Raw genomic sequence first — 27,746 nt, forward strand, 5'->3', positions numbered from 1 at the left:
TTATTCATCAACGTAGTTGTGTTGAAACTCCTCAACAAAATGGAAGGGTAGAACGCAAGCATCAACATATTTTGAATATAGCTCGTGCTCTTATGTTTCAATCTAATTTACCATCATCTTTTTGGTCTTATGCTGTTAGACATGCTGTTTATTTACTTAATAGAGTTCCATCATCTGCAATTAATTTTAAAACACCATTTGAGATTTTATTCAATCATCCACCAAATTATCATGACATTAAAGTTTTTAGATGCTTATGTTTTGTTTCTACCCAAATGGCAAATAGATCAAAATTTGATCCAAGAGCCAAAAAGGCTGTATTTATTGGCTTTCAATCTGATTTTAAAGGGTATATTGTTTATGTTTTAGAAGATAAAAGAATTGAGATTTCTAGAAACGTGATTTTTTATGAAAAGATCTTGCCCTTAGTCACAAAAAATGTCCAATTCCAGACACTCGTCCCAACATTGCCAAACACACCTTCTCAAAAACAAGATTCAGTTAGTTTTCCAGTTGAACCCTCACCTATACCCATTGACCCAACTCCACCTAGTTCTTTATTTTCTCCAACAACCTCTCCTTCTTCCTCACTATCGTTTCCTAACCAAGTTGAACCCATGACCACCGAATCACTTTCAACACTAGACACCAGTCCACCATCACCTTCTCATCCCCCGTCACCTTCTTCACCACCTGAGCAACCCCATTCTCGTCATTCCGACCGGCCTCACCGACCTCCAGCATATCTCTCTGATTACTTGTGTAATTCCTCTCTCATCTCTACAAATCAATCTCCCTCAAAGTGCAAGTATCCTTTATCTTCAGTCATGTCTTTTTCTTCTCTTTCATCTTCACATAAAAAGTTTCTTTTATCTCTACATTCTGACGTTGAGCCAAAGTCTTTTAAGGACGCCAATCAACACTCTAATTGGCGTAGTGCTATGAAAGATGAGTTGGATGCTCTTGAGCTGAACAAAACTTGGCGTCTTGTTGATTGTCCTGCAGGGGTTAAGCCGGTTGGCTGTAAATGGGTCTATCGCATCAAACGCAAGCCTGGTGGTTCAGTTGATCGATATAAAGCACGCCTTGTGGCTAAAGGGTTCACTCAAATTGAAGGTGTTGATTTTTTGGAAACTTTCTCCCCTGTTGTCAAGCCTGCCACTATCAGATTAGTTTTGGCATTGGCCTCTATGAAGCATTGGCCTATACATCATTTGGATGTCAATAATGCTTTCTTACATGGGGATCTTTCTGAGGATGTTTATATGACTCTGCCACCCGGATTTATATCTCCTCAACCGAATCAATGATGTAAGCTATTAAAGTCACTGTATGGTTTACGACAATCTAGTCGTATGTGGTATGACAAACTTTCTCATCTTTTGCTATCTCATGGATATCAGCAGACCTCATCTGATTATAGTTTATTTGTCAAATTCATCGGTGATCAAATTTCTATCCTTTTAGTCTATGTTGACGACATTGTTCTCACTGGTAATTCCATTTCTGAGCTTGCTGCCATTAAGTCTATTTTACACCAACACTTCCGCATTAAAGACTTGGGCCCATTAAAATATTTTTTGGGTATTGAAGTTGCTCAATCAGAAAAGGAAATTTGCTTATCTCAGAGAAAATATTGTCTTGATCTTTTGGAGGATTCTGGTTTATTAGGTGCTAAACCTGCCTCTATTCCAATGGATAGTACCACAAGACTATATCAAGACAAAAGTCCCTTGCTATCCGACCCTTTTGTATATCGTCGTTTGGTTGGCCGTCTTTTCTATCTCACCACTACTCGACCGGACATCATGTATGCCACTCAACAATTAAGTCAATTCATGGCATCTCCTACTGAATCTCATCTTCAAGCTGCCAAGCATGTGTTACGATATCTGAAAACTAGTCCCGGCAAAGGACTTTTCTTTCCAAGGGAATCAAAAATTCAGCTTCTCGGCTTCAGTGACTCTGATTGGGCCGGATGTCCTGACACTCGACGATCTTTAACAGGTTATTGTTTCTTCTTAGGCAGTTCTTTAGTCTCTTGGAAGACCAAGAAACAAACCATCGTTGCCCGCTCTTCCACGGAAGCAGAATATCGTGTACTTGCCAACACAACTTGTGAACTTCAATGGATACTAAATGTGTTACAATTTTTACGCATCTCTCCTATCCGCCCACCAGTTTTATATTGTGATAATCAGAGTGCTCTTCATATTGCTGCTAACCCGGTTTTTCATGAACGGACCAAACATTTAGAGGTTGATTGTCACTTGGTTCGACAAAAAGCTCAAGCTGGAGTGATGAAACTTCTCCCAATTTCCTCTTCTGGGCAACTAGCTGACATCTTCACCAAGTCTTTGTCTCCTCAACCCTTCCATCTTAATCTGAATAAGCTTAGTGTTCTTGACATCTTTTATCCTTCAGCTTGCGGGGGCGTATTAAACCACTCTTCCACCTTAGCCCATGACAACAATAAAGACGTCTCACGGCCCACAAATTCAGCCCAACAGAATACACAAATTAAATGATAATTTAGTCTTTATCTTATCTTATAGTTATCTTTATCTTTATCTATATCTTATCTTTATCTACTTTTATCTTTCATATGCCAATACTTTATATATACTTAATTTTACCTTCATAGTTTACAATTCATTCAATCAACAATCAATAAAATTTCTTCATCTTTTTCTTTCACAATTCTTTTATTTTCCTATTCTTTCACAATTTTATTAAAATTTATGTTTGTGATAATCATGAAAAAGAATATTTGAATTAATTGTGTTTACCAAACATATGATATTAATTATTATCTTAAAATTCATCCGTATGACCAAAAATATAGTAGTAAAAATAATACAATATTATATTATTAAAATAGAGTGTGCCTATCTTTTAAGAGTCTGTTTAATTTGACATTTGAAACATAAAAAACAGATTTAAATCTCTTAGACACTTCAATTTTTTATTTGATTATTTTTTTTTTCTTCTTGTAAACACAGATATAAAAAATTCTGTACTCTAACCAAGATTCATGAAGCAAAAAGTATTAGCTTTTGTGTTTACTTATTAGTGTTAAATCATTAACCAAAAATTTTTTTTTGTACAAACCCTACCTTTTATACATATTATATTTTTTTATATAAATTCTTTTTTTATTTACTATTTTTTAATTAATTTTTTTGTTTGGCATTGTATAATTTTATAATTATGATTCTTGTATATTATGTATATTATTATTTTTTTTTTATAATATAAATTGTTGATCCAATTAAATAGAACAAAGTAAACAAAAAATTAACCATAAATAATAATGAAAAAATTTATAGCATATTCAAAATAAAATACTAAAAAATATTTTAAAAAATTAAACATGCTTGAAAAATAACATTATAATTTATATCATTTTCCTTTTAGTAATTATCTATTTAAAATTAATTTTATCTAATATTATCCAAACAATATTTATTTTATCAAAATTAATTTTATTATAAAACTACTAAACATAAATCATATCAGTACAAAATCATTTTATCTAAAATTAATTTTATAAAATCAAATTCATTTAAACGGTCAAACTGAAGTATTTGGATGTGACTATTGATTTGGCTACATGCTAATACAACAAAACAAAAGCTTATCAAACAAAGCAAAATCAAATATATTAAACTTTATTGCCAAAAAAAGGGTAAACAAATGAGAAAAACCCTACGTTACAAAGCTTTACAATTTAATCATTTGTATAATCCACTCCCAAGTATGAACCAACAGCAGCTGTTGTCAATTGCAACACTAGGATAAATCCAAATTATACAAATTATACATCACACTAAAAATATTTAGAAATTAACAACCAAAATATAACAGACCTTCAAACAAAGAAATAATGAGTAACATTATATAACAAAACACAAATAAATCTCATTATGTTTATTGTTGAGCATTCTAAATATTGTATTTATCTTGTTTTGTTTTTTTTCTAAATGATTTTACCATACTAACCACTCATATCATTCTCATTTTACCGACTCATTTTTTCATTCCATTTTCATTACCATACACTTATATTTATGTGTTTCATTTCACCTAATAGTTATTATTTGTCACAGTCATTGAATCACCGTCACTGACCGTCTGAGTCACACTCTCTCATTCTTTTCTTACCTTAAAATTCCCAGTGTTCCTATACTTTACCCCAATATTTTGTACCAAATGGTTTATTCCATTAGCTTTATTTCTTAAGTTCCATTATTCTCAACACATATTTTGCTCCCCATTTAACTATTTTACTATACTCTTGTTGTCAATATAGATCACAATATTTCTTCTTCTTTAGCCTTCAGTAAAAATTGAAGCACTAATTCCATACTTTAGCATCAGATTTTTCAATAACATTTTTTCATATCAGGGAATCTTCAAAGTAACCACCAACAACAAAATTATTATAAGTAGGAATATATATTTCACATACCCACCAAAATTACATTCCATTAACTTTCTCAATCCTTACTAACCTGAATCCATCATATTTCTTCTCTTTTATTACATTCCATTGATTTACAAGTACATTAACATGCTGTCAACTACTATTAATATCAGACACTTTATTTTAAAAAAATTTTCTATTTCTACTATGCCAGATAATCCTACCTAAAAGAGCACAAGCATGAGATGGATGGACCTAAAGTGAGTTCTGCTGCTAAACGTGTAGAGGAGTTATATAATAGCATTAATGAAATTAAGATGTAGAATATGGCCATATTGTATTGAAGATCAATTTACTGATTTGTATCTCAACAATGTTAATTTAAACTGTTATGTTTCTATAATTGTGATCTGTTGTTAGAGTATATCATGACCTAATTTTGTCTGAGTAATGCTAGGTAGAAAAAAAAAACAACCAGAACTTACTTTATTTACATTAATTAATTATCGTAACAATTAATGAATGCTAAATAAAGTAAGTTATGGCTGTTTTTGACTGATTTTCTTTTGTTACCAAGAATTATGTTAAGGCTAAAATAAAAGTTAATTATTAATATAAAATATATATTAAAATATAAAATATAAATTAAAAATAAATTAAAAAATATCATATATATTTATAAATAAATATATAATGACTACTGATTTAATAATTTATTTTTTATGTATATATAGTAATTTTTTTATAAAACACATTTAGCCAAATATATCTTAATAACACAGGTTTAAAATATAATAATAAATGTTCTTAAAATTTTTAATATGGTCAAAGTATTAAAAATGTAAAAAAAAAAATTATACCGTTAGTTAAATATTTGTGTATAATACTCTTTAAATATATTTTTAAGAAACGTGATCATGAAAACCCTTATCATAATCTAAATTACATGTTCACGACCCTTTAAAAAAAAAAAGAAAAAAGAGAGGCTTGTTTTCAACTTTTCATACACATTTGAAAAGAACAAAGTAAATTGGTACATGACATTTTTGTTTATCTTTATCTAACAATAGAAATGCAATGAGAAACCGAGATGGTATTTGTTGGGAGGAGGAGGGGATCTCCAAGATAGTATTAAAATGTCTACCCGAGAATCTTTTGAAAGATTACAGAAGAATAGGATTTGAAATTATTTAGAAATCAATAAATTCTTATATATAAATTGTATTGAATTTTGTTTGAAATGAATACAAATAAAATTTTATTTGATTTGTATTTAGAACTAAATAGCTCTTTGTCAAACTCATTAAATTTTGACAAGATTTGTAATATAAAGTCTCAAATCCGCAAGATTCATGAAATTACATTTAACTTTTTTTAACTTTGAATACCAAAATACACGAGCTCTGATATTTGAAGGCAGCTTACGTTTTAATGTTTAGATTGACCAAGTTCTGAAACCATATTATATGACTCTATTAATTACGAAAATGATAAATAAGTCTCTCCTTTTTTATCTCCAAGATAAATAAGTTCTTCGTCAAATTTAATTACAAATAAATTTCTAATATTTTTAAACAAAAATATATAAAAAATTAATTTAGTGAAAGATTTATCTTTATAATAAAAAAAAAATCAAAGACTTATTTATCTTTTTCTTGTTTCGATTTATACGAATTGAAATTTATGTTGGTGATAATCATGAAAAAGAATATTTGAATTAATTGTGTTCACCAATATTAATTATTATCTTAAAATTCATCCGTATGACAAAAAATATACTAATAAAAATAACACAATATTATTGAAATAGAGTGTGCCTATCTTTTAAAGGTGTGTTTAATTTTATGTTTGAAACATAAAAAAGCAGATTTAAATCTCTTAAACACTTCAATTTTATATTTGATTTTTTTTTCTTCTTGTCAACCCAAATATAAAAAATTCTATACTCTAACCAACGGTTCTCATGAAGCAAAAATTATTAGCTTTTACTTTTACTTATTAGTATTGAATCATTAACTAAAAATATTTTGTTTTTTTTGTACCAACTCAACCTTTTATACATGTTATTTTTGTTTATATAAACTCTTTTTTTATTTACTATTTTTTATTAATTTTTTTTGTTTGACATTGTATAATTTTATAATTATGGTTCTTGTATATTATTATTATCTTTTTATAATATAAATTATTAATCCCATTAAATAGAACAAATTAAATAAAAAATTGATCATAAATAATAATAATAATAATAATAATAATAATAATAATAATAATAATAATAATACTCTCAAAAAAAATAGAGTGAACTACCAACTCGACCCCTATCCATTTTTTAGAATGACAACATAATCCCTTACAATAAAAACGATCCACTTTGGTCCCTATCCTCTATTTCCGTAACACAACGCCTATGGGTGTTTCTCCGTCAACTCTAAACAAAAAACGCTGACATGTCAGGTTTAGAAATGGACAAAAGTCTAATTGTCTCTAAATTCATATTGGTTAGGGATTTTTTTGTCCTTATTTTTTAAACAATATCTTTTTAAATTACTTTTTTATTATTATATTATTTTTTTAATATTTTATTGAATATATGGTATAATAAGTACAAACTAATTAATAAATTATTCAAATTTAAAAAATTATTTATTATGAAACTAAATAAATAATTTTCAAATATAATTTTTAAATATATAAATAATAAATATTAAAATACGATTAATACATTAATAATAATAATTCTATGATATAATATTAGTATTATGATCTAGATAATTTTTACAATAAAATAAAAAATAATAAACATATTATTTGATATATAGTAAAAAAATTTTGAGTAATAACAAATTTAATTTTTTTTCTCTCTTTAAACTAAATTAATAATTCTATTTGATATCTTTGCACTAAAATACACTATGAATATATATATATATATATATATATATATATATATATATATATATATGAACTTCTCAGTTCTGAGCAGAATAGCCGTTTTCAAGTAGTGTTCGATCGATTACGTATTAATCAATATTCGATTGATTGGTCTGAGGTTAAGATCATTTATAAACTCAACAAACTCAAAACATCAACAATATTATTAATCTATTAATAGTACATATTCTCATAAGGTACAGATCGATAAAGATTTATCAATATAAGAATAATGTGGATTAACTAAAATTTTATGTATATTAAAATTCAATTAAATTTATATTTATTTTACTCAAAATATTATTAATAGATTACTAATATTATTGATATTTTGAGTTTGTTGAGTTTATAAATGATTTTCATAATATATATATATATATATATATATATATATATATATATATATATATATATATATATATTATGTTTTATTTCATTTAGTATTAGTAGCCTACTCATAGTGTATTTTAGTGCAAATTAAATATATTAAATAGAATTATTAATTTAGTTTAAAAAGATAAAAAAATAAATTTGTTAGTAAAAAAATTTTACTATATATCAAATAATGTGTTCATTAATTTTTATTTTATTGTGAAAAATATCTTGATCATAATACTAATAGTATATCATAGACAGGAACGGACCTAGAGGGGGCGAATAGTGGCCTCGGCCCCCCAAAATTTTAAGAAACTATATTTATATATGTATGAGATATGTGTTTAAAAAATAAAAAAATATTATGAAATTTAATAGTTTTATATGTATTATTTTTTACTATGTGATGAATTTATGTTTTAATTGTTTAATTCACTAGCATTTTTATTTAACTAATTTAATATCATACCCTACCCTCAAGTCTTTGTATCTTTTAAATTAGTTTTTATATAATAATCTCTATATTTATTTTTAAAAAATTATTTATTTTTATATTAATATATTTAATATTTATATTATTATATTAATAATGACTTATATAATTATATTTTGGTAATCACATTATGTACTTTAAATATTATTTTCTTGTAAAAAATACTAATTTTTCTTTTAAATTTACGTTGTTAAAAGAAAAAATTTTATAAAAATATCTTATATCTAATAAAGGTACTGTGTCTTTTAAATAATTAATAATTTATAATTTTTTTCAAATTTTTTAAAATTTTTGAAAGAATTAATTTTAATTAATAAGATATGTGATAATTTTTAACTAAACATTCTATAAATTATTGGTATTTTATAATTTTATAATGTATTATTGATATTATTATATTTTTTTATGTAATTATCATATTAAAAATAATATTGTGAAAAAAATTATAATTATATATTTATTTTTTGATAAATATTTAAAAAATTAGCTCTAATAACTATATGTTAATTATTTTTATGAAATGAAAAAAATTATCTAAATTTCGGCCCTCCATATTGAAATTTCTGGATCCGTCCCTGATCATAGAGTTATTATTTATATATATTTAAAAATTATATTTGAAAATTATTCATAATAAATAATATTTTTAAATTTGAATAATTTATTAATTAGTTTGTACTTATTATACCATATATTTAATAATTTATTGAAAAAAATATTAATAAAATAATTAAAAAATAAAAAAATATTGTTTAAAGAATAAGGACAAATAAACTCCTAACCAATTTGAATTTAAAACAATTAGACCCTGTCCATTTCTAAACCTAACACGTCAGCATTTTTCGTTCAAAGTTGATGAAAAAATACCTTTCCGTTCAGAGTTGATGAACAAATACCCACAAATACCCACAGGAATTGTGTTGCGTCATGAAAGTAGAGAATAAAAACCGAAGTGGATCACTTTTATTGTTAAAGGTCGAGTTGTCATTTTAAGAAATAGACAGAGGTCGGATTAGTGCTTGTTTGGGTGCCATTATTCTGTTAAAAAAAGATCTTTTTTCAATGAAAAAATATCTTTTTTTTATTTTTTAGCGTGTTTAGCAAATTTCTAGTAGTAAAAGTAAAAGGACTAGAAAAATAAAAAAAAAAAGATCTTTTTTGAGAAGTTGTAATTTATATCTTTTTTTAAAAGATCTTTTTTTCTTAAAAAAAAGATGTTTTTCATGTAATAAATAAACAAAAAAGTACTTTTATATTGTTATACCCAAACATAATTGATAAATAAAAAGGTATTTTTGCATGAGATATCCAAACATAAAATTACTTTTACTTCTCCATAAGATCTTTTAAAAAAAGATAACTTGAAAAAAGATCTTTTTTTAGAAGCTCACCCAAACAAACCCTTAGTAGTTCACTCAAAAGAATACTAAAAATACTATAAAAAAATACTAGAAAAAAAAATATTAAAAAATTAAACATGCTTGAAAAATAACATAATTTATATGATATTCCTTTTAGTAATTATCTATTTAAAAATAATTTTATCTAATATTATCCAAACAATATTCATTCTATCAAAATTAATTTTAGTATAAAATTACTAAACATAAATCATATTACCAAAGTCAATTTTATAAAACCAAATTCATTCAAACGGTCAAACTGAAGTATTTGGATGTGACTATTGTTTTGGCTACATGCTAATACAACAAAGCATGAAAGCTTATCAAACAAAGCAAAATCAAATATATTAAACTTTAGAAAAGTTACCAGGTATATCGAGAATATCAGTATTCCAATCGTTTTAACTATTGATTTTAATTAATTATATTATATATATTTTCTATAATTAATATATATTATATATATTTTCTATAATTTAAATTAACGATTAAAACAACACCAGTATTTCTGGTATATCTGAAACTCTTCCTAAACTTTATTACCAAAAAAAGGGTAAACAAATGAGAAAAACCCTACATTACAAAGCTTTACAATTTAATCATTTATATAACCACTCCCAAGTATGAACCAACAGAAGCTGTTGTCAATGGCAACACTACTTAAAATTGATAAGCAAATATGAATATGAATGATATGGAAGAATCCACAAAAGGGTTTGGCAAATAAGAACAATATTCATTATGGTAAACAATAATCTACAAATATATTATGCAACAGAGACTATTTACAAAGGAGTGAAACCCATGTATGAGACCCTCATAAACATAATCAAGTAGCACACTTTACATGTACATTCCCCTCCCCTACATTCACATGAAAAATTCAAGTGCATTATGACAATAAAAAAAAATTAAAAATCAAGAACCTCAAGATTCCTAGGTTTTTTTTTTTTTTTGTTTCTTTGTTGCTACACCAAGACTCATAAAGTATAATGTGAGTGAGTCTTCCATGTGTTCAATAGATTGTCAAGAGAACAATTCTGGAAGCTGCTTCTTGTTACCTAATGGGGTTCCAGTCAATGTTATTAAGATACAAGTCATTGAGACACGGTCGCCATCAACCTGCGGTATCTTTCCTCTCTGTCCCTCCGGTGTCGACAAGATCTGGTTTCCGGTGACGCTTGCCTTCTCCTTTTCGGCCGGAAAAAGAAATCTTGTGTGTCGAGAACATAGGAGATCTGCGGATGAAATTGGTTAATAAGGAAAACAGTGCTCAAATGGCCAAACATTACCCTTGGCCGAAAAGAAACAAAAAGAAAGCATATTCTATGGGCGAGCCGGCCTTAAAGAAATGACCATCTTACCTGCACACCAAAAATATTGGTGTCCATTTAGACACCAGCTCTACTATGATTAGATTGAATCACAGACCCTATTCATTCCTCACTCGTTTCTCCACCCTACGATTTGAAAAGGGTAGGTGTCTAAATGGACACCAACTTTTGGTGTGCCAAAAAACATTTTTTTATAGAAATAAATACAAAACCAGAAGATTTCTTTGGCATATATTACAAAACCAAAAAACATTTTTTTATAGAAATAAATACAAAAACATTCACCAATAAAGCTCCAAACACATCATGGTGTGTGGTACAAGTTTCAGAAAAGAGAACTAAAACCCTCATTGCGTAGACTCGGAAAGGTGAAAAATAACAAATGTTCGGTGACCAACATTTTTCCCTTACATTTGCATTACATTTAAACCAACACTAACTAACTCTTCTGATTTTTTTTTCCCACTAAAAAAGCTAACCCCCTAGCATTCTCCAACTAAAACATAAAAATAGGCACTTATCCAACTAATTAACTTAAAATAAAACAACCATAGATGGTACCCTCTCCGTTTCAGAATATTTGTCAGCTAAATGTTTACAGGAAATTAAGTCAAGTCAATAAATTACTTTAATAATAAACAAAAGGGTGAATTACCAAACCTTGAGAAAAGGTGAAGGTTCAGTGTAAGTCACCCCTCTATTTACATATATTACATTGACCACCTTTATATCTAACCGAACTTAACTCCATCTAAGATGTATTCAATTTGTCCAAATTATCCTCTTTGTTCTGCAAAATAAAAAAATAAATAAAAATGCCACTCTTGTGTACAGCTGGATATGCAATTCATCCAACACAACAAAAACGCAACAAAATAGTCCGCGAAAAACCACCTCCGCGAAAAACCACCTCTTCAAAACAACCAACGCCAGACACAGCGCAAGTATCCAACAAGACAATGCCAATTTGCCATTCAATAAGAACACACTCAAACCTTGCTAGAGTGTGTCTTCACAATCAGAAGCAGCAATAAACAACTGCTGAGTACCAATTGCTAGTTGGAGAAGAGAAGACACAGGAGGAGGTTGAGCATAAAGGGAGACTTTTGCAAGTGAGGATGCAGGGGAGATGATGTCGGCAAAGTGGGACTACACACTTTTTGGAATGAATTAAGGCTGAGATGCCGTGTGACTACACACTTTTTGGAATGAATTAAGGCTGAGATGCCGTGTGACGTGAGAAGCAAAGGGAAGAAGGCACTGAGAGTTTGGACGTTAGTGAAGTGGGTGAACTTTTGTTTGAGATGTGTATGGTAGTGGAGAGAGAGGAACCATTTGGATTCCGTCTTTATGATCAAGGAGGAGACAGAGACAGGGCGGATATTTTCTGTTCCCTGGTTAAAGTAAGTGCAGAAAATAAAGAAAATGCATATTTGTCCGTGTCTCCCCTTACCAAACGAATTTATATGTCCACTGTCTCAGTATCCAAAGGCAACCAGGGGTATGTAGTTTAGAAGGTAGAGTCTATAGTGTCATGGTTATGGTGGCTATGGTGACTATATAAGTTTAGCAATACTTTTTAAATATTGTTAAAATTAAAGTCACACTTTTTTTACATTGTGGTAACACTTTTTACTTTTATTTTTCAAATTAAATAGTAAAAAAAAATATCACTTTAATTTTAGCAATACTTAAAAAGTGTTGCCAAAGTTGTATAGACACCATAGCACGCACAGGTTTAGAATTTATACTACCAAGCACTCTCAAACACAGTCATGATGCTTTTACTCCCCAGCCCACCCAACCTTCACTCCTCTTCCTCCGGCTGCGGCATGATGGTGTGACAAAACCTGCCCAGCCTTGTACAATTCCTGATTCTCCCTGTTGCTGTCCAGCTCTAACTTGTGTAATTAACTGATTACTGTCGCTACCATCTGTTGAATTAAATGATTCAGCTGCTTTTGTGGTGCAGTTCTTTTGCCACAAATACAATGTCAATTTGCTGCGTATCAATTGTTTTTTATGTTGCACTTGCTATAATTTTGAAAGCAATTGCTCTCCTAAGATCCACCACCTCTTGCACTTGCTATAATTTTAAACACAATATTTTTAAAAAAAGAAAACCTTCTATAGGCATCAATTATGTTACCTATTAATTTATGTACTTTATAAATAAGAAGTGTTCAAGCACAATAATTGCTCTAAATGGATGCCCAGTAATGAATGTCTGATAAAGATTAGTGGTGTAGATAGGTTATTCTGTGTGCTGTGATGCATTTAAATTACCTTTAGTTTAAGTCTTCTGATGTTTTAGGGTTATTTTGATGTGTTGTAAGTCTATTTGAGTGCTATGTGTTGTAGTAAACGATTTAGGATTATCTTTGTGCTTAATCATATTTCTGAAGAACTTAATCGTATATGAAATTTATTGATTAATTCCGTTCAAATTGTTTATTTTCATGTTATAGATTTTTTTTTTTTAAAGAGGAAAACTATAAATCAGGGGTCTTATTTGGGGCTGGGCGGGTATGGGGCATATTTGAAGGCATAAATAAACGTTTTTGAATGCTACAAGCAAATAAATCATTCATTAGCCAGCAAGAAGTAATTGCTCTCTCTTGGGCTGTCATGCGAGGAACTGTTAATGGTCAGAGGTGTCAAGATTTTAGTACACAAGTTAATCTATAAATAAGGCCTTGGGACAGATTTTCAACATGCTCAGACTCGGATGCAAATTCGTAAACCCCAAAACACACTCCGCCACTCTAGCAATAAAATTAAACTATAAATTAGAGTAATTTCATGGAATTCATAACACCAAGTCAAAACAACAAAACCTTATCCTACTAAACGAGGTCGTATATACATTGATTAAACAACACTGTTGCATCCTATCGTGAATCATATCTAGAATCAACCCATTTATGCTTAGATCTCTTCTGACACCTCATTCATGATCACATGGGTCTTCCTGTGACTGACCCTAACCACCGATTTATCCCTCATCTAGTCTACCCTCCTGAGTAGATGCATTTTTTGTCCTCCCAAAATGTCCAAACTATCAAAGGTGAAATTCCATCATTTTTTAACAATAGGTGTCAATTGATCTCTTTCATGCTTTCGCTCCTTATCTCATCTATTTGAGTATGTACACTCATCCACCTAAGCATCCTCATCACACGTCTCAGCCACATTAAGCTTATCATCATCTTCACCCTTTTCTACCCGCCCAACACTCCCCATACAAAGCTATGGAGTCTTCTCCAATTTTCACTACTATGTTTGAGTTCACACATTGCAGCATTGCTTGCTGAACTTTCACTCCATATACTCACTCCCCTGAACTCAACACTTGGAATACATTTTTTCTAGTTTTAATTCAGTTTTTTCTCTTTGCCACAGGCACCTTGCCAATTTTCTCTTCTACATGAGTTTTCTCTCTGTTAGAAAACTTAAAAAAAAATTAGAAGAAATATGTTAAAACAATAAGGGTTTGATTCTGAAACACAATTTAAACGTGAAGTCCTTGTTACTTCTAGTAACCACCCCAAATCCAAAATCCAAAATATTTTCTAAATGTCAGAAGGAAGCTATCATACAAATTAAATTGTCAGAAAGTGTAAAAAACAGAGACTCAAGATTCGTTTCACTCAGACATTGTCAGTCTATTTGTTGTTGACACTTGAGCCAAAAAAAAAAAAAACCAGAAAAACAATTGTTAACAAAATATCAGGATGCTTTATAATTTATTTCAAATAATTTGTGCATTGGGAATACCGCTATTCTTAAAAACTACGGAAAAAATTATGCAATTAGATTAAATCCAAATAAATCTTTAAAAAGAAATTATATTAAATTCATATAAAAAATCATATCCCATTACATAAAGGGAAAATAAAAGGGAACTTGTCAACAATCAAATGTTTAAGTGAGAGTCTAAGAAAATGTAAATTTTATTTCATCAATGAATAATGTGACTTACAAAGGAACCTATCCAAAATAATGTGACTTACACAAAGGAACCTACCCAAAATAATGACTTACAAAGGCACCTACCCAAAATAAGGTGACTGTAGTTGCATTAAAAAATAAAAATAAAAATATGCCAAAACATTAAAAAATGAGATATTCTAATAATGTGACTGTAGTTGCATTGCAACTGGATCCTGGTATGACATCGTTGTTAGTTGTCTTTGTTTCTTCAATAGTTCTAACCATGATAGATCAGAGAGATTGAGGCAGAGAAGAAGAGAGTGGACTGAGGCAAGGAAAAAAGGAGGGGCATGATCAGATAAAGATAAAGTTAGGTGGCCAATGGATTGGGTATTTCCGTCTCAAGCCAAAGATGGCCACTACATCGCAATTGCAAAACTCCGCTACCAAATAAAAAAACTCCACTCAATAAGGTCATTCCAACCCTACCTCCACTACACTTTGCTCTGCTTCGATCGCACACGAGACCTCCATGACAGTATGGGTGAGGTCAATGTAATTCACCCTAAATAAAATGACAAAATTAATATCTTAATAATGATTCGAGAAGGAACTAGTGTATTAATTTTGCAACCATATAGATAATAGACAGTTCAATGTATATGCCTCCTTTCACTGTGTTCTATTACTAGAGCAATTCTGTCTAGATTTTTTTCAAAGGTGGAATAGGGTTCTAAATTGGGAGTAGTCTTCAAGGTGGCAAACAAGGGACATAATTGAGGAAGGAGAGGGCTAGGAAGTAACAGACTGAGTTTTTCATCCTCGAGCCAGAATAGTGGCATTGGCCACTAACGCGGTTGCAAAATGCCACAACAGTGGCAGCAAAACATGACGACAAAAACAATCTGCAACAAGATGTATCTTGCTCTTAGCATTCTCTCCACTCCACTATGCCACGATTGCATGCATAGCACCACAGTTCATATGTAAATAAAATGATGCAATTAATAACTTAATGATTAGAAATAGAAGCATCTGTATTTAATTAATTATTTTTGAAATGAAATAGATAATCAATTTGTTTGTGTCTATGTTCCTCTTCTTCATCATGGTTATTACTATAGACTTTCTTTTTGGATTTTTGTTAAGGTGGAATACGATTGTATGTTGCACGTAGTGTTGAAGATCCTTACAACTGCCACACAGCCACAAACGAGTAGCTATGTTTTTCATCAATTTTCACAATCCCAACCCTCAAATGAAGTTTAAACTCCAGACTAGAAAAAAAAAATAACACAGGGCTAGTCTACACATGCAATTAAATGCCTAAACAGATGAATAGCAGCATACCTTGGACGAGCTGCAAGCTATCTTACATTCCAATCCATTAATTAGTTTGACACCTTCCATAGCAGAAGTTATTCCAGAAAGCTCATCAATATCTCCAAATTTGCGTTTGTTTCTGCATAGATCCAACAAAAAACAGGAACTGATGCACCATTTGACATTGATTGGCAATATACTCATGTAGCTTAAGTATCAACACCCCACCCCCACCCAAAAAAAAAAAAAAACAAGACAAAAAAATACTCATCATCAACAGAAATGTAGCAAAACCATTTCAGGGTACCTTTGAAGTAAAATGCCATGGGGTTCCTTTTTAGAAGGAAGGACGGAGAGAAAATCATTGTGAAGGTAAAAAGAAAAATTTGGATCAATAGAAACAGCAAACATCTCAGGCTTTTCATTCATATTGTCCATGAGCTGGATGGATAGCCGAGAGGGTGGTGAGGACTGTAATAAGGTCAGGAAAATTGTTAGAAAGAGAGAACAATAAGTTATTAAGTCTGTGCTTCCTTCTGGAATTTTTAGTTTTAGGTGAAGGAAATGGTTCAATAAAACCTACACATTGCAATCGATATATATTGTCCTCATTAAGGATAACATGTGCATTTGCATGATATACTGAATCGTTTAGTTTCCCAGGTTTCCGAGACTTTTCGTACTCATACAATTGGAGAAGCTTATTGGCCATATCATCTGTTGCAACATTTTGAAGCTACAATAAAAAAAAAGAACCTTCAAACCAACCCAAGAAGAAAAAAGGTGTCATAACTAGAAACTAATACAGATAACTAAACCAACTTACATGTCTAACTAGTTTATATATTAATTTGTCCAATGTGAATAACACATATGACTGGTTGCCAATAATTGCTCGGCATTCATCTTCAAACTTTGCATTCTCAAAAGATCCATCAAGAAGGCTGTACAATGCATCCATAAATCTGAAAGCATAGCAACAATAGGATCCAAAACATCACTCGGCACTCTCATGGGAGACCAGCAGAACAGAAGGAAAGGGAATGGGAAGAAGAGAGGAGAAAGAGAAAGGGAAGGGGTGTATATATCGCAAAAACATACTTCAAATAAGGATCTGGGGAGCTGGCATCCTTGGCTTTCCATTTCATTTCTGAATTCGTGGCATTGGTTTTTGCAGACAAGATCCTTTCATAAAGAAGCTGCAAGTTCAAAATGAGGTAATGAATTCAATACTAAGGGAACAAAGTTCAACATCAAACACCAACTATTAAGATCATCCTTACTTGATGAAGCCTAAAAAGTGCATAGAAATCATCATTTCCGTAAAACACCCTTGAATCCTTCATGTCTTCAACATATGACACTGCTGAAACATGCTTTGTCAGAGGTTTCACAGACGAAAGAAACCTTTCTGAATGTGGCTGAGATGAACCATCTCCTCCAGCAGATTGTGCATCACATGTACCCTCTGCTTCACCTTCACTCTCAGCCTTACCATCAACATCATCATGCTCTATATCTTCCTCATCCTCGTGGTCCTCTCGGAAGCATTCATCACCAGCAGATTCACTGCCCGAGACATCTTCACCAGCTTCAGACACATTTTCACTGTCCTCATCATCTGCATCTGCATCATTATCGCCTGCTGAGAATGTGGGATAACGAGAATAAGAGAAGAAAAGAAGATATAAGATAGCATGACATAATACTATAATCATTATGTTGTACTTTACACGAGATAAGACATTAAGCAATCATAATAATTGGAAACCCTAACCTTTATCAAATAAGGAAATAATCATAAAATAATAATCATAATAGAAAATATCGGAAACCACTCTTAAGGTTATGACTAGTAGGTGCCTTCGATCTTAAAATACACAGACAGGAAATGGAGATAAGACAAAAAGGAGGTCTGGCAAATCCGGAAATCATATTATAGGGGACCAAAAATTTCATACATACTACCCAAACTCCTTACAACTAGACTAGTTTTAATGGCCTATCAAATTACTTTTGTGATGTATGATTAAAAAAAAATTCTCAAATTTGTATGAAATCTACATAGCCTCATTCTTTTCGTATATTATTATGATATTATAATAATATACAATAGTAAACAACTCTAGCAATTAATCAGAGCAATAATAGGTGAGCTTATAAAAGTGGGTTAGTCTCAGAGAGAGAGAGAGAGAGAGAGAGAGAGATAAGATCCCCACACTATTATTATACGAATTTAAAATAAATCAACAATAAATCAAATAGAATACATTTAATTTAAAAATTTATAAAACTAAATATACTATTCTTTATAAACTTTTATTCTTAAAAATAAGTAATGTATAAAAACAATACTAACATAGATAATAACAAGTAAACTAGTAAAGTTATATTAATGTTGTTATTGATAAAAATACAAATAATTATATTAGATGGCAAGCAACAAGTATAAGAATAACATCTAAAATGAGAAACACAAAATGCTAGAACTGGGACTTGAATCCACATTACAACAGCAAAATGACAATGATAAAGATAGATACTTCTAACAATACCTCCAGCCTCTGGGCAGGACTCATCCTCTCCAATTCTGGACTGATATTTTCTTCTCTCAATAGTGTGCTTTGACTTAGACATTGACTGCACATTTGAATCTCCATAAGCAACAAAGTTATCCTCCTCCGAATCACCATTTGGTGATAACTCGCCCTCTTCCTTTTCAGTTTTACAAGGCCCAGCAGATTCTTCATGGCTTCTAACTTTACTGCTCTGAGTTGGTACCCCATCGGCCACTGTAACTGGAGCTGTAACATCAGACCCCTGAGACAATGATAGGAAGAGAAACATATCAGAGTCAATTGAAAACAGCACTTGATTCAGAAGAAAGCAGAAAGAAACTAGGTAAAACTTGAAATTTGCCACAAATTGCGAATTAAGAGTATTCACACCTCTACCAAAGTAGCATTTACTTCCTGAGGTTTAGGTACGGATTCGTCAGCGTCAGTAGGTCGAGAAGGAGTAGTGACAGTGCCTTTTAATATAAACAAAACATTATTCTTTATAAGAACGGAATCCAGTTATCAAACACAAATAAAAAAGAACTAAACATTGAAAACACATAAACTGGAAAAACCTAAGGCATGAGAAATTAATTTCACAGCTATAAACAGACCTGGAGTCAATTCTTCGTTGTTCCTGCTAGGATTATCTTCTAATTTTTCTCCTCTAACTGAAATTAATGCATTGTTTTTAGCTCCTTGTTCATCAGCAGAAAATTGTTTATTAATCCCAGAGACTTTATCGGTGCACTCTATATTTGTCTGCCCTTTATCCAGTGGGAGTTCATCTCTACAGACATTTTCACGACCAACAGATCCATTTTCTTTATCATTAGCTGCAGCACTAGTCCGGTGAACATTCTTTACATCAGGTACTCTACCATCTGCTTCATTCTTGTCAGATTTTGGTAACCTTGAATTAATTGAAATGGAGTCTCCATGAGGACTTCCATTGCCTGCATTGCCAACATTAGGCCCTGCTTTCCTCTCTTCCACCTTTTCTGTCCCATGAGATCGGGAAGGAACACCAAGCATCGGTTCCAAAAAGGTACACCAGAGCCTCATAGTTTTATTCATCAACTCCCTACTAGAGTAAATCTCCTCACATGAATACCGAATAAGTTTATACAAGTCTTCATGAATTGCAGCATCAGGATATTCAAACTCAAGATGTGGAGTTAGAGGCTGTTTACTTCCAGCAGCAATGGACTGAAGAATATCATCCTCTTTTTGCTGCTTCTCTTTAATTTCTTTAATCTCGGTCACCAAATCTGTATATTATTCAACATAAAAAATTAGAACACGTTAAAAGGATCATACTACAAAAACTAGCAATGACGTTCAATACTTTATGATATAGCATGAGTTTTTGTATGATTGTTACCAAACAAACTTAAGAACGGGATTTAAGCTCAGCTGGGGTCATATAATGTAACAATTCAACCATATGATTTAAGCTCAACTTACATTTCGTGTGCAAGTTCTTTGAATCTTGTTGCTTGAAATAGAAGCTACGGTGATCGAGTGACTTGTAGTGGTTCTTAGCATAAATTTCAGCCCAAACTTTATTGAAATCTGCACGACACTTAGTCCACTCCTCTTGTTTCTGCTTAAGTCGAGTCAATATTACAGGCAGAGCATGAGTTGGATTTTTACGCAAAATGTCTATCACATCGAGACCATGGTCACCATACAAACGTTCAATGCACCTTAAATTTAAAGCTGCAATACGTAGACTCAGACAAAGTCAGGTCATGATATACTCTAACAACAGATCACAATTGTAGAAACATAACAGTTTAGATTGACATCGTTGAGATACAAACCAGTAAATTGATCTTCAATACGGCCCAGGTTCTCCATCTTATTTTCATTAATGCTATTAGACAACTCCTCTACACGTTTCGCAGCAGAACTCACTGACTCTAATAGCATGTCCATCTCAAATCTACATAAGAAATAACCATATCATTATCTATCATTATCCCTTTGACAAAACATTGACTCCAAAATAAAAAATCATCCAGAAGCCAAATTATAATTATTAATGATAATAATCATAAATTTAAAACTACCGAAAAGAAGTGCAACAAATGAAAAGAACAAACATAAAAAAATTTAAAAAAAAAAGAATAGAATAAACCAAAACAAAAAGAGAAGCTAAACATACCTGTCATCTTCGCATCTGAACAAGCTTTCTTCATACTGATTCCTGCGCATATGTTTGAAAGAGTAATCCTCACTCCCTGAAGTCACAGATACCCAGTGGTCATTCAATACTTGAGCTCCAAGTTCAGATCTCTGACTAGCCACAGGAATTGGATACTGCAAAATTAGACAGCACAACAGAGTTCACAAGGACATCATATGTTGACAAACCCAGCATGTGAGAAAACAAAAAGAAGTTACATACATCTGCAGGCAGCAGCCTATAGCTTGGAGTACAACGTTTGCAGTCACTAAGATCGAGTTCTTGAATGGATTTTCCCGAGTATTTACTGTATCTTTCTTTCTCTTTAGGTCCATCCATCTCACGCTTGTGCTCTTTATCTTTGTCCTCCAACTTTGATGATCTTGATATATGACCATCGGTAGACAGAGACTCTGCCAACATGTTTGCAGCATCAAAATTGATCAATATATGGACAGAATTAATATTATTTAAATCACCAGCATGTTCATCAGCATTAGATTATTTCATTGAAGAAAAGCAGCATAAGTTTGAATCCCTCATCCCCAAGTAAGAAAAGAAGAAACAAAAAAGGTCAAACGAGAGGTGTTATGTGTTGCCGTACTTTTACTCATGACACCAGCAAGGAATCCGTCTGCAAAAAAAATAAGCATGACACACACTTAAGGTATGACTAAATGAATGACAACATATTACCAACAAGATAAAGAAGATAGTTGGAAGAAAAATTACCAATATTTTCACAACGCTCCAGGAAATCATTGAATTCATGCAATAGATCAGAGTGTTTTCCAAGTAAATCAGTTACCTGAAATAAGAATTTTAAAATGGCATAAATTAATGCAGGAACCAAAAAAGGTCCAACTATTTTGTGTCTAAAGCAGCATATACCATCCGTGAAAGCTTTTGGTAGTCAATAATCTGAAGCATTGTTTCGTAGATTGTTTATGGGATTCTTTAGACACAAATACTACCAGGTACCCTCAATCAATGAATATTTAGAAAACTCCTAAAGAACTAAAAGGTGTTCATACTTTATTTATGCATAGCATCAAACATACTAACATTAATGAAAAAGTCGAATGTCGGCACAGATACCCAAAACTGAATTACAGGATAGGAGATTAGGAGCAAAGGCAAAAAGAGAAGAAAGAAAGCACATACCAAATTTTGCAAATCGTTCCTTTTTATTATCCCATTGCTGAAAATGTGAAGGCACTTCAAGAATGCTTGGTAGTCATCAGAACTGCTCAACTTCTCCTTAACTTTCTCGCAGAAGCTGAATGCTTGACCATACATGGCTGGTAGGAAGCAAACAATTCCAATAAAAAAAGGTTAGAAAAAATATATAGGTCGTCAATACTATTTTTCCACTTTCAGTGCCTACATTACACCTTTTGGCAAAGTTATCGACTTTATAAATCTAAGACTAAAAGTCAGAAGAAAGTAAGAAACACAAATCATGTTTAGAAGAATGCAATCTGTCCAAAGCTTAGCATGATGGCTTACTCTTTAACGCATCTTTGTCATCATATGAAGGAAAGTCAGAAGCCATGGCAAACCCTTCCGCCTTCTTGACAGATTTCTTTTTGTCTTGAAAGCGTTGCAAGTTCAAATCCCTGCCATTATCAAGATCTTGTTCTCTCTCATCATGATCACGGACTCTTCTATCCCTATTCTCACGTTTCCTCTGCTCCTTGTGCATGTTTATTTTGTCATCATCCAGATCAGCTCGATCAACGCTCTGATCACGATCATGAGAGCCAAGAATCCTGTCTCGTCGATAACGTTGCTGTAGAATGAAATTTGTAACCCAAGAATTAATAAGCAGATTACAAATTCAGAGGGGGGAAAGATTAACACTTACTACCTTGTCTACATGCACTTGTCGCATCATGGGTGCTGTAGAACTCCGCTCATTGAATCGCTGCAATGAACTTCGACCATATGGAGCATGCTGTGCAGAAGGTGCTTGAGAAGTATCTGGTAAGAATCTAGTGAACTCATCGAGCAAATCTGTATGGTCCTTGAAAAGGGTAGCAACCTAGAGAACAAAAAAAATAGAGTATACATTTCAACAGAGTCCTTGCCTTATGTAGAGAGAGAGAGAGAGAGAGAGAGAGTGAGAGAAAGAGAGAACAAGAGTCAATAAAATGTGTTAAGAAAAATTACCTCACTATAAACCTCACCAATGTCCTTATGCTCTTTGCGGTACATGTTCAAAATGTCCAAGAATGATTTGTAAACATGCTCATCATTTTGGAATCGTTTCTGTGGAAAAGCTCATCAATTAGACCTAAGAGCCAACAAAAAAAAAAACCAAAATAACTCGCAAACTGAAAACCACATTCACCTTTATCTTGTTCACAAAACTAATCGCTTCTTCAAATTCAACTGTTTTCTTCGGAGGAGCCTCTTCCTCATCAAGTGTTATCTCATATCCCTTAGGCAAGAAAGTGTTAAATCCAAATATCAAATTGTTGTGCCCTTTGAATAGCTCCTTCACCCTTGCTATGACACCAGCAGTGTCAGTCCTGAAAAGGAAAAAAAAAAAAAAACAGGCCAATGAACCTTTAAGCATAAAACTCCAATTTCCAGAAATACCGTACAAAGCATAAAAAGGGGTTAAGAGTCTACCTCTGAGCCTTGAAATCTTTCATGACCTCAAGGAACAAGTCATATTTTTCTCTCTGATCCTGAAACATGTCTTTCACTTCCTTCAAATAAGTTAAGGCATCATTGGTTGTCAATTTCTGAGACGGGGTTGCTCCTCCACCACCACCTCCTCCACTTCCTCCTCCAGCCCCTTGGGTTTGGCCATAGCTTCATACACAGAACGCAACCACGACTTTAGATGCCCACAATATTAAGTGTATGTTTGGATTAAAGTTTGTAAATGGGAGTTTGTAAATAGATTTTAATACTCTTTTTTCTAATACTCTCGGTATTCTTTAGTACTCTAATAGAATTAATAGAATTATAATACAAAGCAAAAAAATTAGTCCATACAAAATAAAAATAACAATAACGGTAAAAAAAACTCATATAAACAAAAAATAATAAAAACTCTATAAAAAAATAATAATGTTTCATGAAAGCGCATTAGAAAAAAAAACAATTATTAAGAAAAGCAACAAAATTCGTCATATAAACAATGAAGGACAAAATTGGTAGATAAGAAATAAATTTCAATCTAACGGAAAAAATGGACGCAAAAGGTAGAATTTTTAGCTTTAAGTAAACGTGGGTTGGTTGGAGGGTAGAATCACGTTTTTGTTTAGAGGAAGAAAAAAGATAGCCAAAAGAACAAGTGAAGCTTTCAAGAAAGTAAACGTGTGTTTGATGCTCCAAACGCTAAGCCAAACACAACCTAAATATTATACAAAGCTAATCTCTACATGATAACAAATGTTTCACTGATTTCGTACTACCCGAACTTTAGAACATCATCAGTCCAAAAGATTAATGTCCACACATATACAAGCAAACAGCGCCTCTATTCTATCGTTCTTCTAAGGTAATCATTAGGTGAATTAGACATATACTCATGTTACTTGCTTGCTAAGTTTCATAGTTTCATATAAAAAAAACGTTAACAAACCACAACCTCTTGGTCCTATCTACACACACCCCTTCCTTTTAACCATTGATCCCACCATAAAACCCATTCAACGGTCAATTTAGTTTAAATTAAAGCAAACCCTAACAAAATCCAACGCGAATGGGGAAAAACACACACATGCACAACTGAATTATTCATAATGGAAGAAAGAGACACACACAGGCTCAATTCTTGAAGCAACGAAGCAAGAAAAATTAAAATAAAAAAATAAAGAAAAATAAAGTGTTAACAAGAAGTTATTCATGACACAGTAAAACAAAAAAATATTGCCAGATAGAGAATAAAAAATAATATCAACTAAAAAAAATAGGGTTAAGAACTTACGAATCACCACGTGAGGAAGCAAAGGGCCGTTTGAATTGAGAGCCAGAGTAAGCATCATCCCTTGTCCTCTTCATCTCTGCAACAACTTGAAAAAAATTCAAACCATTAAAACGCAATCCGATCATAAATAACAAGATGAACATAGACATTCATTGAAAGCATGAGAAGAAGAGGAGGAAAGAAAGTGAAAAGGAAAAGGGAATGTTACTTTGTCGATTTTCACGGGAAAATTGAAGTTTTGCTGGAAAAACACAAGTCGAGCAGAGAGATCTCTGAAGCGAAAAACAACTGTGACCGGTTTGATCCGAGGCAGCAACAGCAAGAACAAGAAGAACAATAAGTGAAAAAAAAAAAAGAGAGCAGAAAAAAGGGGTAAGAAAAAAAAGGAAAATAGGTTAATTTTATGTGTGCCTCTCTCTCCCGCGTTTCTACGTTAGAGGAACAATTAAGAAAAAGGAACAGTGAAAAGAAGAGAAAGAATGAATTTGGGGGTGAATGAGGGAAGAGAAGAAGAAGAAGCCGTGGAACGTTCAATAGAAGAAGGGAAGAGAGAGTTTGGAACTCAAAAATTTTCGAGTTTTTGAGAGAGAGAGAGATGGGATCCTATTCAATGCTCCTCGAAACTTTAGAATATTAAAACTCCTTTTAAAGAGTTAGAAAATAGTTAACATTTACATTTTTTTTTTGGACAGAGTTAACATTTACTTTTATTTTATGGTTTTCTTATTTAAAATTTGTTTGGGCTAAATTATTATTTTAATTTGGGCCATTTCAAGCCCATTATATTTTTGGAATAATATTATCATATTAAACTATTATAACATTTTTGAATAAAAAAAATATTATAATAACATTATTAAAAAAGGTTTAAAAAACTGAAAAGTCAAACATATTTTTTTGTATTAATTTTAAAAGACCAAAATATTTTTAAGATTAAAGTTATTTAATTTAAATTAGAAATTTAATTTATTTTTAAAGAGAGTAAAACTCATTTCAGTTTAATTATAAAAAAGACAAAAATATACCATTTAGGATTAGAGTTGTTTAATTATTTTAAAAACTAAAAAATTATATTTAAATTTTAAAAGATAAAATTATCTCTTTTAAATATTAATTTAAAAATTCTAAAATATTTATTTAAATATTAATAAAAAGACAAAAATATTTTGTTGGTATTGATGTTATTTAAATGCATCAAAAAATTAGAAATTTAAATAATAAAAGTTATTTTAGAATTAAATTTGTTTAAATGAATCAAAAAACATAATTTTAAATTTTAATTTATCAAATATTAAAGAAACAATATGGGAATGTAAATTTGAATTTAATTAATAGAATCAAATATATTATTTAATATTAAGTTTAAATATTAAGATATTCTTTTAGGATTAGAACACTTATATGAGTTAAGAAAGTAAAATTTTGAATTTTAATTTAAAACACTAAAATAAAAACAAAAATAGAAGAGCAAAACAATTAAAATAAGAGCAAAAATTGAATAACAGCTTAGGAAAATATCCAGAATAGAATAAGTGAATAACAGAACAATTAAAATAGGGGGTAAAAATTCCAAAACATTCTAAAAACATTATATTTGAAATAAAAATTTGAAGAACAAAAACAAGAACATATCCAAAATAAAAGAACAGATTCAAGATAGACTAAACAGAACAACCAAAAAAGAAAAACATGGCTAAGGAAAGTAGAAGCAGAACGCCAGTAGAGAAGCACAATAACATTTATGCAACAGTATCACCAATGATACAGCTAAAAAACAAGAAAAGAAAATAAATGCTACAAGAAGCATGAACAGCACAAACTTAACCATCTAAGGTTTTGTAAGAGACGTGTATGATATTACCCAGCATAAAGTAGTGATTTGGAAACCGAAATTTTTTAATATCGTGCTTTGAAAGACATACATCACAGTTGTGCAATTAAAAATAATTAAATATCAATGATATCGGGGATATAGTTAATCCGTCTTCCTCTACATCTTTTCTGGATTCATTTGAATAACATAAACCAAGCTCATAGATCACACACTTGCTAGACACAATAAATTTGAAATTTCGGGGAAACAATCACCTGGGGGACAAAGATATAAGCTGCAGTCCCAAGAATTGCAACTCCCATAAGAAATCTGGCAAGAAAATCCACACCTCCACCTCCACTTTCTCTGTGGCAACAAATGAAAAGAATAACGACTCTTTACACATTCTTCAAAGGCAAGAAATAATTAAAACACAAGTGTCAGGAATGAATTTCAACACTACTTAGCCTCCTAGGCCCTAGCATTCACCACTCACACTACGGGGGAGAAATAAGCAGCGAGTAACCACTGTGAAGAGAAAATAGCCACGACGCGGCTACAGTTGCGGCCTGCGGGACACTAAGCCAGCGAGGCGAAGTGGCTCCGAGACGGCGACGTGGTCTAACGGAGATGATGAAGGAGATGCGACGTTGAACGAGATGCCGGTGACGGTGGTGAACGGCGCGATGATGGATGTGATTAGAACTTACAAGAGAAATTTGAGAAAGAGGGCACATATAAAGTGTTTTTTAGTTTAAAGCCGAAGAGGTATAATAAATATAAAGGGGCGAGTCATTTTTGAAAAAAAAAAATTTAATGATATTTTCTTAAAAAAATTTTTATAAATATAAAAATAATTTTATATTTAAATATTTCATAAAAAAATTATTAATTATATTTAATATTTAAATAAAATAAAATAAAAATATTTTTATGTTTATTTATTATGTAAAAATAATTTTTAAAATAAAATTTTTTTTTTAATATTTTTATTTTTATTATTAAAAATTTATTAAA

The 27,746-nt window shown here is 31.2% G+C and overlaps 2 protein-coding genes across 16 annotated transcripts; one reads left to right on the forward strand and one right to left on the reverse strand.

Moving 5' to 3' along the window:
* Window positions 1–275: 275 nt before the first annotated feature.
* Window positions 276–1,310, forward strand: LOC148581869 (uncharacterized). Its single transcript, XM_088494218.1, has one exon. The coding sequence runs from the start codon at window positions 276–278 to the stop codon at window positions 1,308–1,310; it is 1,035 nt and encodes a 344-aa protein (XP_088350344.1).
* Window positions 1,311–10,346: 9,036 nt separating this feature from the next.
* On the reverse strand, window positions 10,347–27,473 carry LOC107622396 (paired amphipathic helix protein Sin3-like 2). 15 transcript variants are annotated; one of them, XM_021112843.2, is made up of 26 exons: window positions 27,226–27,364; window positions 27,005–27,095; window positions 25,125–25,204; window positions 24,917–24,992; window positions 23,608–23,793; window positions 23,324–23,504; window positions 23,143–23,241; window positions 22,841–23,014; window positions 22,480–22,762; window positions 22,135–22,271; window positions 21,703–21,778; window positions 21,575–21,604; window positions 21,193–21,383; window positions 20,950–21,104; window positions 20,606–20,727; window positions 20,247–20,501; window positions 19,394–20,050; window positions 19,170–19,252; window positions 18,777–19,041; window positions 17,505–17,866; window positions 17,323–17,420; window positions 17,048–17,186; window positions 16,805–16,957; window positions 16,529–16,692; window positions 16,249–16,360; window positions 10,347–10,869 (listed from the first exon to the last, which is right to left on the reverse strand). In XM_021112843.2, the coding sequence occupies exons 4-26, from the start codon at window positions 24,988–24,990 to the stop codon at window positions 10,729–10,731; spliced, it is 4,137 nt and encodes a 1,378-aa protein (XP_020968502.1). In that variant the 5' UTR covers window positions 24,991–24,992; window positions 25,125–25,204; window positions 27,005–27,095; window positions 27,226–27,364; the 3' UTR covers window positions 10,347–10,728. The 15 variants fall into 15 exon arrangements, 12 of the variants coding, with proteins under 12 accessions (XP_020968502.1, XP_020968503.1, XP_020968504.1 ...); XM_021112844.2 differs by having other exon boundaries at window positions 24,917–25,001; XM_021112845.2 differs by lacking the exon at window positions 25,125–25,204 and having other exon boundaries at window positions 27,226–27,473.
* Window positions 27,474–27,746: the final 273 nt, after the last annotated feature.

The sequence above is a fragment of the Arachis ipaensis genome, chromosome B10 (assembly GCF_059453495.1).
Source record: "Arachis ipaensis isolate K30076 ecotype BB chromosome B10, ASM5945349v1, whole genome shotgun sequence".
In the NCBI taxonomy this organism is placed as follows: domain Eukaryota; kingdom Viridiplantae; phylum Streptophyta; class Magnoliopsida; order Fabales; family Fabaceae; genus Arachis; species Arachis ipaensis.